The sequence below is a fragment of the Myotis nattereri genome (assembly GCF_964212035.1).
Source record: "Myotis nattereri genome assembly, chromosome: 12".
NCBI classification, from domain to species: Eukaryota; Metazoa; Chordata; class Mammalia; order Chiroptera; family Vespertilionidae; genus Myotis; species Myotis nattereri.
In genome coordinates this window covers 54,386,073-54,404,159 of record NC_138087.1, presented here as the reverse complement: position 1 = coordinate 54,404,159, position 18,087 = coordinate 54,386,073, and the positions used below count along the sequence as shown (strand labels likewise).

At 37.2% G+C, this 18,087-nt stretch overlaps 1 protein-coding gene across 2 annotated transcripts in view; it reads right to left on the bottom strand.

Moving 5' to 3' along the window:
* The window catches only part of RECK (reversion inducing cysteine rich protein with kazal motifs), a 66,523-nt gene that overhangs the window by 23,791 nt on the left and 24,645 nt on the right, over window positions 1-18,087 (bottom strand). The window contains exons 5-9 of one of the 2 annotated variants that reach the window (XM_081103664.1): window positions 16,796-16,881; window positions 15,035-15,082; window positions 3,465-3,498; window positions 1,439-1,636; window positions 103-370 (exon numbers count right to left, since the gene is read on the bottom strand). In XM_081103664.1, the coding sequence (XP_080959790.1) occupies window positions 103-370; window positions 1,439-1,636; window positions 3,465-3,498; window positions 15,035-15,082; window positions 16,796-16,881 (634 nt within the window). Of the gene's footprint in view, window positions 1-102; window positions 371-1,438; window positions 1,637-3,464; window positions 3,499-13,358; window positions 13,395-15,034; window positions 15,083-16,795; window positions 16,882-18,087 lie in introns of those variants that run through there. The other variant, XM_081103665.1, reaches the window with a different exon arrangement.

The following is an 18,087-nucleotide window of genomic DNA, read 5'->3' as shown; positions in this document are numbered from 1 at the left end:
TCTACACAATGCAAGAGTATAACAGATATTTGTTAGACTTAAAAATCATTAGTTAAAGTGCTATTTTCTACTGGTTTTAATAAAGGAAAATGAGATACTAACCTACATGTTGAAGTGTTTGCTTTAGAACAACAATGCAATTTAGCCCCATCAAGGCCTGTAGAGGGAGGAGGGTGCAGAGTGACTCCAGGGTGAACAGACTGTGAGCTTTCAAGAAAACACTGCCAAAGAGGATCCTGAGGCAAGGGCTGGGTCTTACAACCCTCAATGAGGCCGTCGACAATCTCCATTTCCGTTTTCTTAGACATTAGAATCCTCTTGCAGGCACTTTGGCAAGCATGGTCTTCAGCTCTGTCACAGCAATATAAACCTACATTTTCAGGATACAAGTAGCTTAATTAGCTGGTTTTATGTCATGTACTACTCAGAAAAAAAGAACATGGTGCTATACTGGAAACCATTACTTCTCTGAGTCATATATCAATATCTGCAGTATACAGGGCCCACCAAATTCTCTCTCCATTACTTTGCAGTATAGTAAATAAAGCTATTTACCAGGTATACCTATAGACTAGGTATCTATTACCTGAACTCACCATTATTGAAAAACAAGTCTTTCAATATTCCAGTACAAATCAAAACAATGGCATCTGGCTTATAAATCCTATCAGTTTTTTGTCAGTTGGTTAATTAGTCAGCTTTTTAAACTTTGATAACCTGAAAAAAATTGATTATAGGATATACAAGCTGACATTTTAAAAAATAGCAGGATCTCATCTCATTTAATGATGTTTCTATAATAAAAAGTAATAACTGTTTATTAGTAAAAATCCAAACATTACAGATACATATAATATGGAACAAATAGTTATATACTAAAAATGTATCATACTATACATTTAGTTCTGCAACTTTATTATATATTGAACTTCTTTCTATGTAAATAGATAATTGTTGTTATTATATAGCTATATGATTTAGTTATCTAGTTATCACTTTTAACCAATAACCTATTGATGGATGTTTAGGTTTTTCTAATTTTTCTCTATTATCACCAATATTGTAGCAAATATCCTTTATATGTGTAGACAAAATTTTGCCAATCTGCAAGTGTTGTTGAAGGACAAAGTCTAATAAGTGGAATTGCTAGATTAAACGGTATAATTATTTGAAATTCTCATGGTTGTAACCTCAAATCTGTACTAACAAATTCTCCCACCTCAGAATAGAGTGCCTGTTTCTTCATACCCTTGCCAGCTCCGTTGTTCTGGCATATTTTAGCTGTGACAATAATGTCCAATCTGTAAAATCTAAACACCAAAGGAAGTCTGGTATCTCCCAAATGCCCCAGACTGCAGATATCTACAAAATTTTACTTCTATTTTATAAGTTATTTTACCAAAGATTGAAATGAGAGAAATATGTCCCTTTTACTTACTATCTGTTGGGTTCCTCATTGGGTAAGATTGGGTATAATTGTTCACACAGTGTATTAATTGTGGACTAATAGAGGCACAGTAATTTTCCACTGCTTTGATCTGAGATGGGCCAGGAGAAGAGTCCGTTCGAAAAATGGCTTGACAGTATTCTCGGCAGTTTGTGTGATGGCCTGCATAGCTGCAACATACTGAGCCCACTGAGGGGGAAAAAGGAGAGGACATTGAAATGGATCAGCTATTTGCTAACAATAAATCATCATCATGACAGAACAACATGTGTCGTTTTGAATTTTGGAAATAAAACCATGCCACAGAAGACAAGTACTGACAATCAGCACTAATGTAGGCATAGCCATTAGGACATTCAGGTGCTCACCAGTATAAGAAAGTCACTATTGGTCAACTTATAGTCCAGTGGCTTTCAGCAGGAGTAATACCATCCCCCTGGGAGAATGTGAATGCATATGTTAATGTTTCTGGTTTTCGTGACGTGGGGAACATTAATGCAATTTAGTGCATGGGGGTCAGGACTAGTAAATGTTCTGCAACATACAGGGCAGTCTCACACAGCCAATGTTTCCCAAAATGCCAATAGTGCCCATGGTGAGAACTACTAGAAAAGCTTTCCACATTAGATTTGTGGAGATTTATAAACAAAGCAAAGCAAAACAAAACAAAATAAAACAAAGCCCCAAATGTCTCACATTTATAAAATAGGACCATTAAAAACTAAGAGATAGCCCAGCTGGTGTGGCCCAGTGGCTGAGCATCGACCTATAAACCAGAAGGTCACAGTCCAATTCCCTGACCGAGTACATGGCCTGATTATGGGCTCCATCCCCAGTAGGGGGTGTGCAAGAGGCAGCCAGCCGATCAACGATTCTCTCTCATCATTGATGTTTCTATCTCTCTCTCCCTTTCCATTCCCCTCTAAAATCATTAAAAAATATATTTTGAAAAAACTAAGAGATATCAGGATCATTTCATAAGTTTGACTATTATATAATTGTGTATTTTGAAACAAAAGCACCAAAGTCCTACAATGTTTGAACATCTGTAAGAATATGCCTAAATTAAAATAGTCTTCACTTTACAACTGATATAACCTTTTCAATTTTGAAAAGTAAAACCCACATTTGACTCTGGATTTATGTATTTTTAAAAATCAAGAGGACCATTTAAAGTATCTGGGAAGAGCTAGATGAGTGACTGGGTAGTGCAAATGTGGAATTTATAATGGAAAGAGCAAGAAATATTCATAGAGAGGCTAAGCAATCTGTGGGAAGCTGAAGGAAGACATGATAGAGATATGGCAGGAAAAGGGTAAGAGAAAGGCAGGTAGGAAATCTCTGATAATCATTAGAGATGGTTATGGAGGAACCAGAATCAGATTTCTGGTGCCTGTGCAGGCAACTTCCAGAAATAATAATGGTAGTGATAAGAGCATATATAAATTAATTAAACTAGGACTGAACTAATGCAGGACAGGCCTCAATTCCCTGGGCAAGGACACTGTTTCATACCTATTGTGCCACATAAGTTTTCGACTTGAAATTACTACCAAATTTACTGTGTTCACTGATGCATTGTTCATTTGCATCACAAAGAACAATTATTAATGGCTACATTTATCACATGCGTCTGCCCCTATAGCTGTGTATTTGCTCCACACACAGCACGTAGTGAAAGTCCGCTGAACTGAACTGAGTGGCAGCCCTCAGCAAGTGCAGCATTGTGTCACGTGGAGTGCTTAACTTCTGAAAGTGATCCTATTTACTCAAACGGGGTAAATGCGTGACCTTCCTCCAATACATCTAGCACTAGTACAGGACATGGGAACGAATGGCCTAAGCACTCCAGAGGAAGGTGCCTATCAGAACCCTGCGGGCACAGTCCTTCAGATGGTTTACTAAGAGCCTAAGTTATAACGCAGGGTCTTGGCAGTGTTCATAACAGCTAAATCATAATCTGTAAACTGTGCTTTGCTCTTTGGACTGTTGGTATAACCGTCAATAACATACTTACTTTCATTTCTGCTAATGCAACTGAAAAGAGCATTCTGTAAATTAAAAACAAACAGAAATTAACAAACACACTGAATTTCTAATTTTATTTCACTTTATGGTTATATGGAAATCAGGATATCACAAACATTTAATTCTTTCTAAATCCAAGACTGAAAACAAAAAAGCTATACGATGGCATTCTGGTGAAAAGGGAAACCATCTTCTAATACACATTAGGGATCAAGATTGTCATCTGAGCCATAAACTGGCCATGTATGGCAAACCAAGTTTATGTAAAGCTATACCAATGTGTGTATGTGGGGGGAACTACAATATATTAATCTCAATTATTTCTTGCAAAAATATATAGAAGTTCCAGAAAATGACATATAATAAAGGACCTCTAGGGAAATATACATATTTCATATAACCACTGCATTTTAGAGTTGCCAGAACCTTAGAGGTCATCTTCAATTGTTATCAAACTTGGCCATGCACTAGTATCACCTGAGCTTCCTAGGCCTTATCCTAGACCAGGGGTCCTCAAACTTTTTAAACAGGGGGCCAGTTCACTGTCCCTCAGACTGTTGGAGGGCCAGACTATAGTTTAAAAAAAAACTATGAACAAATTCCTATGCACACTGCACATATCTTATTTTGAAGTAAAAAACCAAAACGGGAACAAATACAATATTTGTATTTGCATGTGGCCCGCGGGCCGTAGTTTGAGGAACCCTGTCCTAGACAAAGAAACAGACTCAGGAGTAAAGCACAAAAATTTAAACAAGGCTTCAAAGGTGTTTCTTACATAGCCATCCTGTGGACAGATGGGAATCTATCATTTTACAGATGAAGGACTGGTTTTCTCAGCAGGGGATAAACTGCTCAAAGTCACAGAGCAAGTCAAAAGCAGAGCCTGAGACTCAAATTAGTGTTTATAGAGCTCTTAGATTACTCTTAGATAATATCACACTGTGTTAAAGTCATTGTAAGGAAAAGAAGAAGTGAAGAAAGACAAAAACAAAATATTCCTATACATGGCCATTTGGATATTCAGGGCTTGTCAGCTATGATTATTATCACTCACAATTGGAAAAGGATGAATTCTTAAAAGAAATGATATGGACATAAATAAAAGGTAAACGGAAATCAAGTGCACCCTATTGTTGAATAGAGATGATTTGGGCTTTTAAGTTCAGCTAAATCACAAGCCAGCCATGTGACCTGGACTTGTTAAAGGACCAGCTTTACTGATATTTAAAACCTAGCTTCAAGCCCGGCCGGTGTGGCTCAGCAGTTGAGCATCGACTTATGAAGCAGGAGGTTGTGGTTTGATTTCCAGTCAGGGCACATGCTAGGGTTGCGAGCTTCATCCCCAGTAGGGGTGTGCAGAAGGCAGCCAATCAATGACTCTCTTTCATCATTGATGTTTCTATCTCTCTTTCCCTCTCCTTCCTCTCTGAAATCAATAAAAATATATTTTTAAAAAATAAAAATTTGACCTTACAAATAAAAGAAATATCATTCTGGGTCAGCCTGTGGGATCACTTTGCTTGAGAGATGTACAAAAGGACACAAAATCTGAAAAATGTCAGAGATGATCTAATCTAACTCCTTATTTGACAGATGCCAGAGACAGGCCTAGAAAGGAAAACACTTATAGACCCTAGATTTTACCCACACCAAGATGGTAGGATTGGGTAGAAAGAAACCTTATGGCCTGCAAGCTTCAAGTATTTGCTGTATGGCTCTTTACAGAAAAAGTTTGCTGACCCCTGATTTAGAAGAAGGGCACAGCTGTCTCCCTTGACATCATATTGAGAGTTCAGAAATATTCCCTAAGTATCTTTCATTTCTCTTAATGTCTATTGATAGACCCTTCACAAATAGATTTACTCTAATTTGTTGAACCAAAAACATTTATATTTCCTCAGTGTTAATACTGTTTTTATATCTCTATCTTTACCAATTTTAATGTTTAAAAGAATGGGCCTTCAACCCTTCTCTTGATTACTTTACACTCATCATGATTACATAGACTCTAATCATGTCACCTTTTGTGATAAAAGGTTTCTAATCTTAAGTAACTATATTTAGGTATAAATTATTTCTTAGGTAACTAAACCATAGATAACTCCACTTTTCACTGTTTAATTACTGCTGATTAGTTTGACAGGGCTTAAGATATACACATAATGAGTCACAGCATTAACTTATATTTCCTCATTTCTTTTGTTTATTATATATTTTTATTGATTTCAAAGAGAAAGGGAGAGGGAGAGATAGAAACATCAATGAGGAGAGAGAATCATTGATCGGTTGCCTCCTACATGCCCCCCACTGGGGATTGAGGCCACAACTTGAGCATGTGCCTTGACTGGGAATCGAACTGTGATCTCCTGGTTCATAGGTCGGCTCTCAATCACTGAGCCATGCCAGCCAGGCTTTCCTCATTTCTTAAGATAGCCAATCTTGAGTTCTTAGTCAATTGTCCTTCAAATGTCTGATCGCCATCTGGTGGCAAAAACAGGAAGTAACTGAGAGTTTATAATTATGGAGACTCTTTTGACATTCTGCCATGAATATTATACCCAATGTGCCTTCCTATAACAGTGCCCTCACCACTCATTTTACCCTAGACTAGATCAAACTTACAGTGTTACTGAAGTGAAGATCTACCACAACATCAGAGACCCAAAGAACATGTCAGTATACTGGAGTTGACAGGGTCTCAAGAGATCTTCAACTTCACTAAACAGCTGGACAACATTATTGTGAAAACAGATACAATACAGTAAGTCTGCACTTAACATCGTTGATAGGTTCTGTGACTTTCACAAAAGAATATATAATGCTATTTTACCACTGGCTAATTGATATAAACAAGAGTTAAGTTCCTACAGCATCTCTCACCAACATCATTACTAAACAATGTTGAACAAAATGATGTTTTTCAATGATGTGCTAGATTAACACATTGCATACCGCATAGAAATCTCTAAGACATACTCCAGGGACCGCACGTTTTTGGGCAAACTGCACGTTATTTAAATCATCATAATGCACTTTAGGTGTTGTTTTTCAATAATTATAACATTTTTATTTACAAAAACAAACAATTAAAGTTCCTAGTACTTTTTTAACGTATGGTACTGCGTAAAACATTTTCCTCTATGAAGAGGGACCAAACAAAATTTACATAAGTATCTAGATTCGTTCCTTTTTCCATGGGCGTGAAAAACAAGAACACTTGTGGGCGGTCCTTAACAGATGGCGCACACGAAACATGAGAAAACTCCTGAGCGGTACGAAATGTGTTAAGTGCTTTCTCTACTCATCCAAAGAATGCCTAATTTATAGACTTTATACAAGTGTTACTTATTCTGAAACAAAGAACCTGTGCAAGTCAGCTGTCCAGAGTGAAAAAAACTCCTGTTAAAAATCCTATATAATAAAAGGCTAATATGCAAATCAATCGAACGGCAGAATGACTGGTCGCTATGATGCACACTGACCACCAGGGGGCAGATGCTCAACGCAGGAGCTGCCCCCTTGTGGTCAGTGCGCTCCCACAGGGGGAAGCGCCACTCAGCCAGAAGCCAGGCTCATGCTGGCAAGAGCCTCTCCCACCTCCGCGGCAGTTGGACATCCCCCGAGGGCTCCTTGGACTGTGAGAGGGCTCAGGCTGGGCTGAGTGACACCCCCCCCCCCACCCAGTGCATGAATTTTGTGCTCTGGGCCTCTAGTTCTATCTATAAAAATACTAATTGTAGCACCTTTTTACAAGGCAAAAAATTTTTGTGCATCCTTTAAGTCTTACCTGTTCTGTAGAGATTTCCCCATTACCCTGAACAGGGATTTTTGTTCCTCCAGGCACCAATGTGTCTTGTACAGACTTCTAGCAATGTACTTGTCTCATTGTATTGTAATGAACTATTTGAATTTCTCTCTTCTCATGAACTAGACTATGAGCTTCTAGTAGGTAGTGGCTAAATCTTTTCATCTTTGTACCCTGAGAACAGTGTCTGACACCAATTAAGTCTATCATTTTGGAGTGTATAAATTCAATGAATGCTGAGTGAATAAATGAATGACAGATGCAAAGACAAAAGAGACATAAACTCTGCCTCCAGGAACTCAGAGTGTAGTGTTAAAAAGTGACATGTGAACAGAATTATCCTATAAGATGACAAATGCTATATAATAAAGCATGTAAAGGACTTTAGAAGTAGCAATCAATTTTATGTGTGTGGAGGCAAGAGAACTTGGCAGGAAAGTTTTTAAATAGAAACTAAGTCAAAATTTGAAGCAAAGTTGCCAGTTGGATAGGGGTAGTGGTGTGCTGGGATCAGCTTTCAAGGGAGTTTGGGGATTGGGGGAAGAGTCCAGATTTTGCCGTATTTGCTGATGTCCATTATACCCTAATCACAGCTGCTTTCAAACTTAAAACTGGTTTACAAAACTCCTGAATATTTAATAATCGGTTATCCCTAGCTAGTAAAATCCCAGTTCCATCATATCACTGAATGGGGAGTAATAGGATAGATTCAGAAAGAGGGACTTTCAGGTAGAACAAACAGGTTGTACAACTACAATTAACAAAACTCCTCAATGGCTCACCTATAGGATAAAGTTCATGTTCCTCAGTCTGACATACCAAACTCTTCTCTATCTAGCCTCTGACGCTTCCCTCCCTTATGCAACTTATAATTTCTGCCATAAACCATGTATTTTATTTAAGGGAGTGATATGACTATATTTGGTCTTTCAAAAAAACTATTCTAAGAAAGTAGTAGATAAAAGAAGAAATTAGAGATAGGAAAGCTAGTTGGGCAGCTGTTGTCCAGAAAGTGGTTTAAAGGCCTCAGCTAAGACAGTAATTGAGGATCTGGAAAGCAGACTGACTTAAGATATATTTCGAAGGCAAATTTTTAGAGCTTGATAGCTAGTTATTTGTGGGAGATGATGAAAAAATAGTCAATACCTCTTAGGTTTTTAGTTTATGTGTCTGGAACCAAGCAAGACATGTAAGAAAAAGGTTTAGTTCATGTGTGTGTGGAGGGGGGAGGGGGGTATGCAGCAGAAGGGAAGGAGGGAAGGAGGGAAGGAAGGTAGGAAGGGTAATAATCAGTTTGCCTGATTTGAAATGCCAATTGAATATCAAAAGTACACATTCAAGAGTGATTCAGGAGTACTTAAGCGAAGCTAGCAAAGAAGATTCTGGGTTTGTCATCATATAGGGGCAATGATGTTATGGGGGAGTAGATGAGATTGCCTAGTGGGGAAAACCTGGCCATGGAGATTAGACCAGGTCATAATACAATCTGAACGATTAAATTTTCCTTTTGGTATGATCTCATTCAGGTGACTTCTCGGAAAAATGGACTACAGAGGAAATATACTAGCACTGGGAGACTAAATAGGAGTTATTATCTTCCCCAAACTATAATATAAAGTATGACAAAATGAAACAATATACAAATGGAACATAATCAAGGTTTTATAGTATCTTAAGCCAGTACTGCAGGACCTAATAGGTTTCGCTCTTTTTGGAGCTCATCAGCTGCAGGTAACGGCTCAAATCTACTCTGATACAGTACACCTATATAGCATTTTACCATTACCAAGCCTCCCATTCAGTTTTCTACTTACTATACCACGACAATTTTCAGAGCTTCCTTATCTTTACATTTAGGTCCCCTGAAGGCTTTGCTGGGACAAAGTACCACAAGATTCTTTTTGCTAAAACCCCCCACAGCTGACTGTCTCTATTCTTAGAACCACTGCAGCACAGATCCAATCACACTGAGGTGTAGGAGGCCTCCAGCTATCCAGATAATCCTGCTGGTGCTGATATCCTGGTAATCCTATCTCTAAATGGGGATATTTTGTTATCCCTTTTCTTTATGCTTCTGGTAGTAAATCTAGAATCAAGGTTAATTTGAGAGAAAATGAAGCAAAATAAAATACACAGAAATCTTTAGAACAAACATTTAATTTTGAATTTCCTGAGGATATACTGTATGTAGACATACATAAATATGCACCAAACACTGGCATCCAGGGGTAGGTCAAAGTGTATGGCAGGCTACCATTTGTGTTACAGGGGGGCAGAGGAGGAATATATGTACATATTTGCTTTTATATGCATAAGATATGTCTGGTAACGTAAGGAACTGAGTGGTTGCAGTACAAGAGGTGAAAGAAAGACTTTTTATTGTATAACATTTTAAATTTTGAACCATGTGAATATTCAAAAAATAAAATTTAACACATACCTGCACCCTTCTCTTATGCATTTAGCAGCATGTTGATAGAATGATGCTGAAAGAACTGAGCCTAAAACTCACAAGGCCAACCACCTTTGTTATTGAGCTTCTTAGAGCCTCTTTTTAACACCATGAATCTTAATTTTATTTTAGTATTTTTATAGGACCAGAGCTCCAGGACAGAATATTATTTTAGTTTTGTTTAACAACTGCTGAGTTTACAACTTAAATGCCTAAAGATTTTTAAAAAGTGAGTCCTCACAAAAATATCTTTTACAGACTTTCCTTCACAGTTTCTCATCTTCCTTATAAAGTAACATCAAATAACTGGACTGAACAAAGCTAGGAAAGAAAGGAGAGAAATGAAGATGACATTTCTGAAAATATAAAGAAAGCATAAAGAAGAATCTGTGGACGAAGTAAGTCTGATGACAAATTTGTAGCATTATACTTCAGTGGGTCATGCAGCAAGTGGAAAGGTGTTTATATTTATGGCCATTATGTTAAGAGAATGGCAGGTAAGGACTGACATAAAGGTACAAAATGGATTTATCAGCCTGAAACTAAAATTTGTGTCATTAACCATTGCCAGGTCCCTGGAAATTTACCAGCCTCAGATAATCTTGATGTTTATTACGACGTTCAAGGAAGAAAATAACTATCATCAGACAATTTTTAAAAATTACACTTGTATCACAACTCATGGAAAACATGGGTTCGTTTTTACTTTAGTTCTAATCAGCCAATGTGCACTAGTATGGCTACACTGATGGTTTATAGCCCGCATTTGTTCTGACTGTTGGTGCCTATGGGGTTCCAGTTATTAAATATTTTAAGTATCATCTCTGGTTCTAGCATCACTTATTCATGAATCCGGTGGCCTGACCAATACTTCTAGGGCTAAGGACTGAGCCTGTGAAAATGCATGGAGAACCTGGAAGTGAGCATTCTCATGACACCATGCCAGAGTTCCAAGCCACTGGTTGATTTTGGTGGCCCCAACCAAACAGATGTGATCCTGAAAGAAGTACTCTTAACTACTGAAGGAAGCACTCTTTCTTAAGTGTTGGTCAGAATAAGAGAACTGTAGAGTTGAGAGATCTTTAGTCAAATCTCCTGTCCACTACAGAAATCCCCTTCACAACAGGTGAATCCAGTAAGCCTTTGCTTGAACACTGCCAGTGATAGGAAGTTCTTTTTCTTGGAATATCTCATTTCATTTTGAACATAGGTCTGGTCCTCTCAGATTAGTATCTGGCTCCTTCTCTTCTAGTTCCCTAAAGAAGCAACTTTCAAAGCCCAGCTCTCTCCCTTTTTCTATGCTTTTTCTTTCATTGTTTTCTTTTACTCTTGAAGTTCAAGGTTTACTTCACAGTTATCTTCGGGCATGATTTCTCTTCTCTTCTTTAGTCCCGCATTCCTAACTACCTCTGAGATATAGTTATTTAAAAAGACCTAACACTCAACATACTTCAATTTCTTTAAACAACTTTCCCAATGTATATGCTATTGTTGTGTATATACTGTTGTGTATTTGCTTTTTTAAAAAACTAAAAAATACATTGTTTTAAACAATGTGTATGTTGTGACTTACTCACTTTGTATTGTCATCATTCTTTTTTTTTTCTTTTGCATTTCAATAATTATAGCTATTTTAGAACTTCCTTTAGAGAGGAAGTCTTTCTATAAAGGGTCCAGTAATGGCAATTCTCTGCTTTTGTTGTCTGGAAATATCTTAATTATGAAAAAAATTTTTTGCTACACATGGGATTCTAGATTAATAGTTATTTTCTTTCAGAGCAGTTTAGGTATCATTCTGTCTCTGGCCTCCTCTGTTGCTATTGAGAAATCAGCTAATGGTCTCCTTTAAAGGTGATGTCCTTTTTTTCGGACTGCTTTTAAGATCTTTGGCTATGAGGTGTGTCTATAAATATACATTTTTAAAATCCTGCTGGGGATTTGTTGGGCTTCTTTAAACATTGAATCTACTCCATATTCTTTCTTCTCTTCTAGTATTCCAATTAGATGACTTTCTCTATCCACCATTTCCCTTAAACTCTTTCAGCCTGTCCCTATATGCAGCTATGCCAAATAATTTCTTCAGTTCTTTTTTCTTTTTTAAATATATTTTATTGATTTTTTTACAGAGAGGAAGGGAGGGGAATAGAGAGTTAGAAACATGGATGAGAGAGAAACATCGATCAGCTGCCTCCTGCATACCCCCTACTGGGGATGTGCCCACAACCAAGGCACATGCCCTTGAACGGAATCGAACCCAGGACCCTTTAGTCCTCAGGCCAACGTTCTATCCACTGAGCCAAACCGGTTAGGGCAATTTCTTCAGTTCTATCTCCCAATTCACTGATTCACTAATAATTATGTTTTTATTTCCCTGAATATCATTTCCTATATTGAATCCATCAATAAATTCTGTGGATGGATTCTGCCTTCAAGTCTCATTTATTCCTGAATACTCGACTCTGTTGCTATCAGCCTAGTTTAGGGCCTCATCTGATTTGGTTCAGTGGTTGATGTTGACCTATGAGCCAGAAGGTCACGGTTCAATTCCTGGTCAAGGTACATGCCTGGGTTGCGGCTTGATCCCTGGCGTAGGGTGTGCAGGAGGCCGATCAATGACTCTCTCATTGATGTTTCTATCTCTCTCTCCCTCTCCCTCCCTCTCTGAAATCAGTAAAAAAAAAAAAAAAATATATATATATATATATATATATGTATGTATATATATATATATATATATATATATATATATATATATATACGCACACACATACACACACACAACAAAACAAAAAAACCCTGCCTCTCGGTATTCAATAAATATTTACTAGTATTGATTTGTGTAAGAAACCAGATGTTATAAAATCAGACATAATAATGTCTTACATTTAACTGATTTATCTTTTTTTTTTAACTGATTTATCTTAGCTTCATTGAAAACAAAACTCAGAATCTTAAATGTTATTAAAATGTTTTAACTTTATTCAAGTAAGTAAATTCTTAGGAAATCCCCTCAAAGGCGATTCTGCATCAGCTCACCAGGAAAGAGAAACATTAGCTCCTTTGAATATATTATTCACTCTCTGAATCTCTAATCAAACTATAAAAAATCATCCTTCAGGATAAATGCTAACCCCTAATATTGTAAGCCTAAAGGAAAACTTACACAACTAGAAGTTCACCCCAGGGACCACTCTAGTGTTAAGAAAAAGATACTAAAAGCCTAATTTTATAAATTATTCTAATGTTGATAAACAACCAATCCAGTTAAAATAGGTTCCATAATACCAAACTTACCCAATTCACTTTACCCTTTATCTTTAAACTAAATTTCAACAATCATGACAGTGATTGTTATTTGGGGTTTATAATGCAGAACCTTCTTTCTGTATTAAAGTGTTCTTGTCTCTCTTTTCATTTCTAAATACATATAAGAAATCAAACTGAGTTTTGAAATATCTTGAATTATTAGGAGGTTCAACTTTTTTATATATACAAATGAACTCTCTTGGCATGTAGCTTTTTGGAAAATAGGTTCTTAATTCTAAACCAAGTAAGAGAAATAAACTACTAAAAGTAAACTACTCTTAGTATTTCTTTCATAGGACAGTGTTTATCTCTCTTACCTTTCCTGTCCCGTCCTTCATCAACACATACTGGCAGACTTCCTAGGGCAATGCGGAAATCCAGACAAGAGAAGGGAGCACACTAAAATAATGGAGGACAGGCTACAGGAGATGGACAATGTCAGACATCATGTGGGAGAAAAGAAGGAATTATAGTTAGCCACTTTGTTCAAGAGAAACTAAAACTAGTTATTTCAAAGGTAGAAAGATAAGAAGGAAAAAAAAAGATCTTTTACTTCTTTATAGCAAGGCTCTCTTCAATAAGAGAGGAAAGTTACAGTTAATTTGGAAATTTGTCTTCAGAGGAACAGAGGTAAGTTAGCAAATAGTACAAAGAGACAAAAGATAAATAAGATTCTCCAATTTAAAAATATTAATCAAGAGGCAGAATTATAAGCTTTGAGAAAAGAAAAAAAGCAAATCAGAACTATAATCTAGAAGCAGTTAAGAAAGTTGTCCTGTCTTTCTTCTCCAAGAGCACACAGACTATTAGAAGCAATAGAACCCTGGCCAGGTGGCTCAGTTGGTTAGAGCATCATCCCATATGCTTTGAGGCTTTGGATTTGACTCCTGCTAAGAGTACATACCTAGGTTGCAGGTTCAAACCCTGGTAGGGGCTTGCACAGGAGGCAACTGACTGATGTTTCTCTTCCCCCTCCCCACCTTTCTCTCTCTAAAATCAATGAACATATCCTTGGGAGAGGATGAAAAAAAAAAAGCAATAAGAATTCCAATGTTTATATATAAAAACTAGAGGCCCGATGCATGAAATTCATGCAAGAGTAGGCCTTCCTTCCCCCCCAGATGCTGGCACCAGCTTCCCTCTGGCACCTGGGACCCGGGCTTCCCTCCGGACGCTGGCAGGCAATCAGGACACGGGCTTCCCCCGTAGCCCTGCTTCATCCGGAAGGATGTCCGGTCTAATTAGCATATTATGCTTTTATTATTATAGATGATGAATGAGGTATATGCATTTAAGTATCCTTAATTACATGGTCTTATATTATGAAAAAACAATAATGCTGTCACATTTAACCATGAAATTCTAGAAACAAAGCAGTCCCAATAAGGAACCTTTTCACATCAGGGACACTTCTGTACATATTTGCATGATAGGAAACACCTTACCTACTTCTGCCCTAATAACTCTCCCCTCTCTATATCACAGTGCTTAAAATACCACCATTGGGAGACAAGAGTCCTTCAGATTTAATACAGCCTTTGTAAGTTAGTACTTTCACCTCACCCCACCCCACCCAAATGCAAGATCCTAGGAAAAATAGAAGCTATTTACAATAGCAATATGGGTTTGTTTCTTTTCTTTTCTTTTTTTGGGGTCAAGGGATAGGAAAAGGGGAAAAGATAATATGGATCCCAAGAAAAATTATTTTACAACTTTGGATACAACCAATTGCTTTGTTAAGAAAACATTATAGGTTAAATCCTCTGTATATGTGATTTAGGCATTCATTTAAAATTAATGCTTAATTTCAACAAAAGTCAACTAAAGTCTTAAGATTTCTAAACAAGACAAATGATATTTTTGTCAAGGCTATATTTTCTGAAAAGTAAAAGGCAATTTATGTAAGAATGAATTCATTTTAAAATTTAAGTGATTCTATCAATTTTTATAATATCTGAATAGTCTATCCAAATTTGTTAAATACTATACATACCTCATATTCTTTTCTGCAAACTTTGGAAATATCATTTTTTGAAGATGCCTAAATGAGACAACAAATTTCTCCATTAATTTTATTATACATTGCTATTCAGCACAGAATAAAAAAGAACAGGGAAAACCTTATGCTCAAATATTTTAAAATTCCTTATATACAACAAACACATTTCATGCAATTTCTCTTAAACAAACATCAGCCCCAGAACCTATCGGATATGCTAGAACTCACTCTAACCTTTTATGGCTTTAATCTCACATAATAACATAGTCTTTTTGTTATTTCAGAAACTAGATAACTTTGAAGGAAATGTAAATCAGAAGACTTTTTATTTTTTTAGCTGAATTCCACTCTGCAGCAAATTTTCTTGTGAAGCTCTGCCAGGATATTTATATTTTGCTTCTTCTTTAACCCTTCATATTATAAGTTCTCATACTAACTTTTCCTCAGAAAAGATTCATATATAACAAAAAGGGCAATTAAAGAGGGAAAGGCTATCCCTAGAAATTAACAAGTTATTTTTATGTAATTCTCTTAACAAGTTAACAGAGATATTTTCTCTTCTACAGATGAAGAAACTGATGTTCAGAGAAATATTAAGTTTTTACATAGAAAGTATGTACTTTCTACATAAAACAAGCCATAACGAATCTGCTGAGGGGTGGTTATTCTTCCACATGATATCAGTCCCTACTTAGGGATGTTTTAGAGCCATGGCCTCTGGTCCCTTGTTCTATTTCCTCTATTCTATCACCTAAGCTCATGTAACTTTGAATAGGCCAGCTGAAGAGGATGGGGACTAGATCCATTATAGTTCCAATCTCCTGCAACTCAGCTTCATCCCAATGGCTGGAGGAGAGCAGCAGATAGCTGGGCTGTATACTGCCCAAAGGATGCTGCAGTGGTATGTATAAAAGTGAAAGTGACACTATGTCTCACATACCCCTGTCCAGAGGACAGTAATTAGAAGAAGAAAATCAAAGAAGCTTTCCAGCTGTGGTGTCAGGTCCACCTGAACTTCCCAGTTAAGTCTACTCCCACCACTTGGAGTATGAGGAATCAGACTAGTTTTCTGACAACACTCTGAGGAGCCACATGAAAATGAACGTAATGAGGAGTAACTCTGGGGCCTAACCTGAACTGGACTAGAGATATATCAAATAAAAAAGAAGTCATAATTCACTGTAGGAGTCATGCTCACCTTAGGAGCCGAGAAGGGATATAAGAACATACTCAGGGAAAACCCAGGATGAAAGACAGAAGGGAAAATGAAAGCAAAATAAGCCAACTGTATCAACTGCTCTTACTTAGGCATAGCCCAAATTCACATGACCATTTGGAGTCATTCAGCACTGACTAAGCATGACCACAGGCAAAGTACAAAAGGCCTCAATTCCTACAATATTCATTATTTTTCTTCAATAATTTTTATTTTTTAATTACAGTTGACATGCAATAGTATATTAGTTTCAAGTATATAACACAGTGATTAGACATTTATATAACTTATGAATATTCTTTCTTTGTGTGGCAGAGAGGTTGAGAAAGAATAAGAGAGGGCTCGGGGTCTTATATGCAGCAGCCTTAACTGAAAAAGCAGCGAGTCTAAAAGGAAGTGGTCTCTGCAAGAAATAATAAATTTTCAGCTTTATAGGTCACCTCTCCAAAGGTATGAGGTGGCCAAGGTTCAAGGCATATGCACAACTAAAACCCAAACTGCACTTCATGCTTTTCAAGAGCCTAATTGTTCAGTATTACCTGCTTGCAAGCCTGTCGACACTCCAAGGTAATAGCCAGTTCACAGCAGCCTAAGCCAACCCAGCCATCAGATTTCTTAAACACACCTTAAAAACAAAATGTTCAAATGTTTTGGTCATAAACAGTGACAAATACAAATAGCATGTCAAATTGGTTTGTGGATACCACTAAGAATCAAAGTGTTTACAGAAAAACTAGCTCAGACAAAAGGGCCTCAAAATTAGTAAGCCTCTCCCCTCAGCCTTATTCCCATGCTATCAGTCTCCTGAGGTACCTCACAGCGTAATTATCAGGTCTTTTGTTTTTTTCTCTCATCTCCCTGCCCACCCTAAACCCCTCTAGGTCAGTGGTTCTTAACCTTCCTAATGCTGCGACCCTTTAATACAGTTCCTCATGTTGTGGTGACCCCCAATCTCATTGTTACAAATTGAACATAACTAAAGCATAGTGATTAATCACAAAAACAATATGTAATTATATATGTGTTTTCCGATGGTCTTAGGCGACCCCTGTGAAAGGGTCGTTTGACCCCCAAAGGGGTCGCGACCCACAGGTTGAGAACCGCTGCTCTAGGTCATTCTCATTCTTGGGTAGGTAGCATCTTTAGAGGACATACAGGTTCAGGAAAGCAAGGAGAGGCCTTCCTCACCTTTAGACTGTGAAGCAGAGGCAAAGATTCCAATTTAACTTAACAAAGAGGTACTGAATTCAAACATATTAAATACCTACAGTAGTGTGAAGCCCATGGCACCATTTAAAATCAGTACTTAGTAAACAGACAGGAACATCTCCTATGAGCCAGGACTAATTTTGATGGGCAAAATAACTCTTCTGGTTCAGTTTATGTACAGCAGCTAATTCTCCAACCAAATCACTGATAACAAGATATATCATAATATCACTTTTATAAAATTATAAAAAATAATTTAGTGTATTTTTAGAGCCCTTTTTGTAATCAAATGTCAATGAATGACTCATAGAATAAAATTAGGAGATATAATAATCATGAAGAGGAAAAAGATTTATGCTTGTAGGGATGCTGCAAACTCCTTATATCTTTTAAAAAATGTTTTATGGCCCTGATGGTGTTGCTCAGCGGTTGAACATCAGCCCATGAACCAGGACAAGAGGTCACAGTTTGATTCCCAGTCAGGGTATATGCTCGGGTTGCGGGTTGATCTGGGGGCGTGCAGGAGGCAGGCAATAGATGATTCTCTTTCATCATTGATGTTTCTCTCTATATATACCTCTCCCTTCCTCTTTCTAAAAATGAATAAAATGGTATTTTTAAA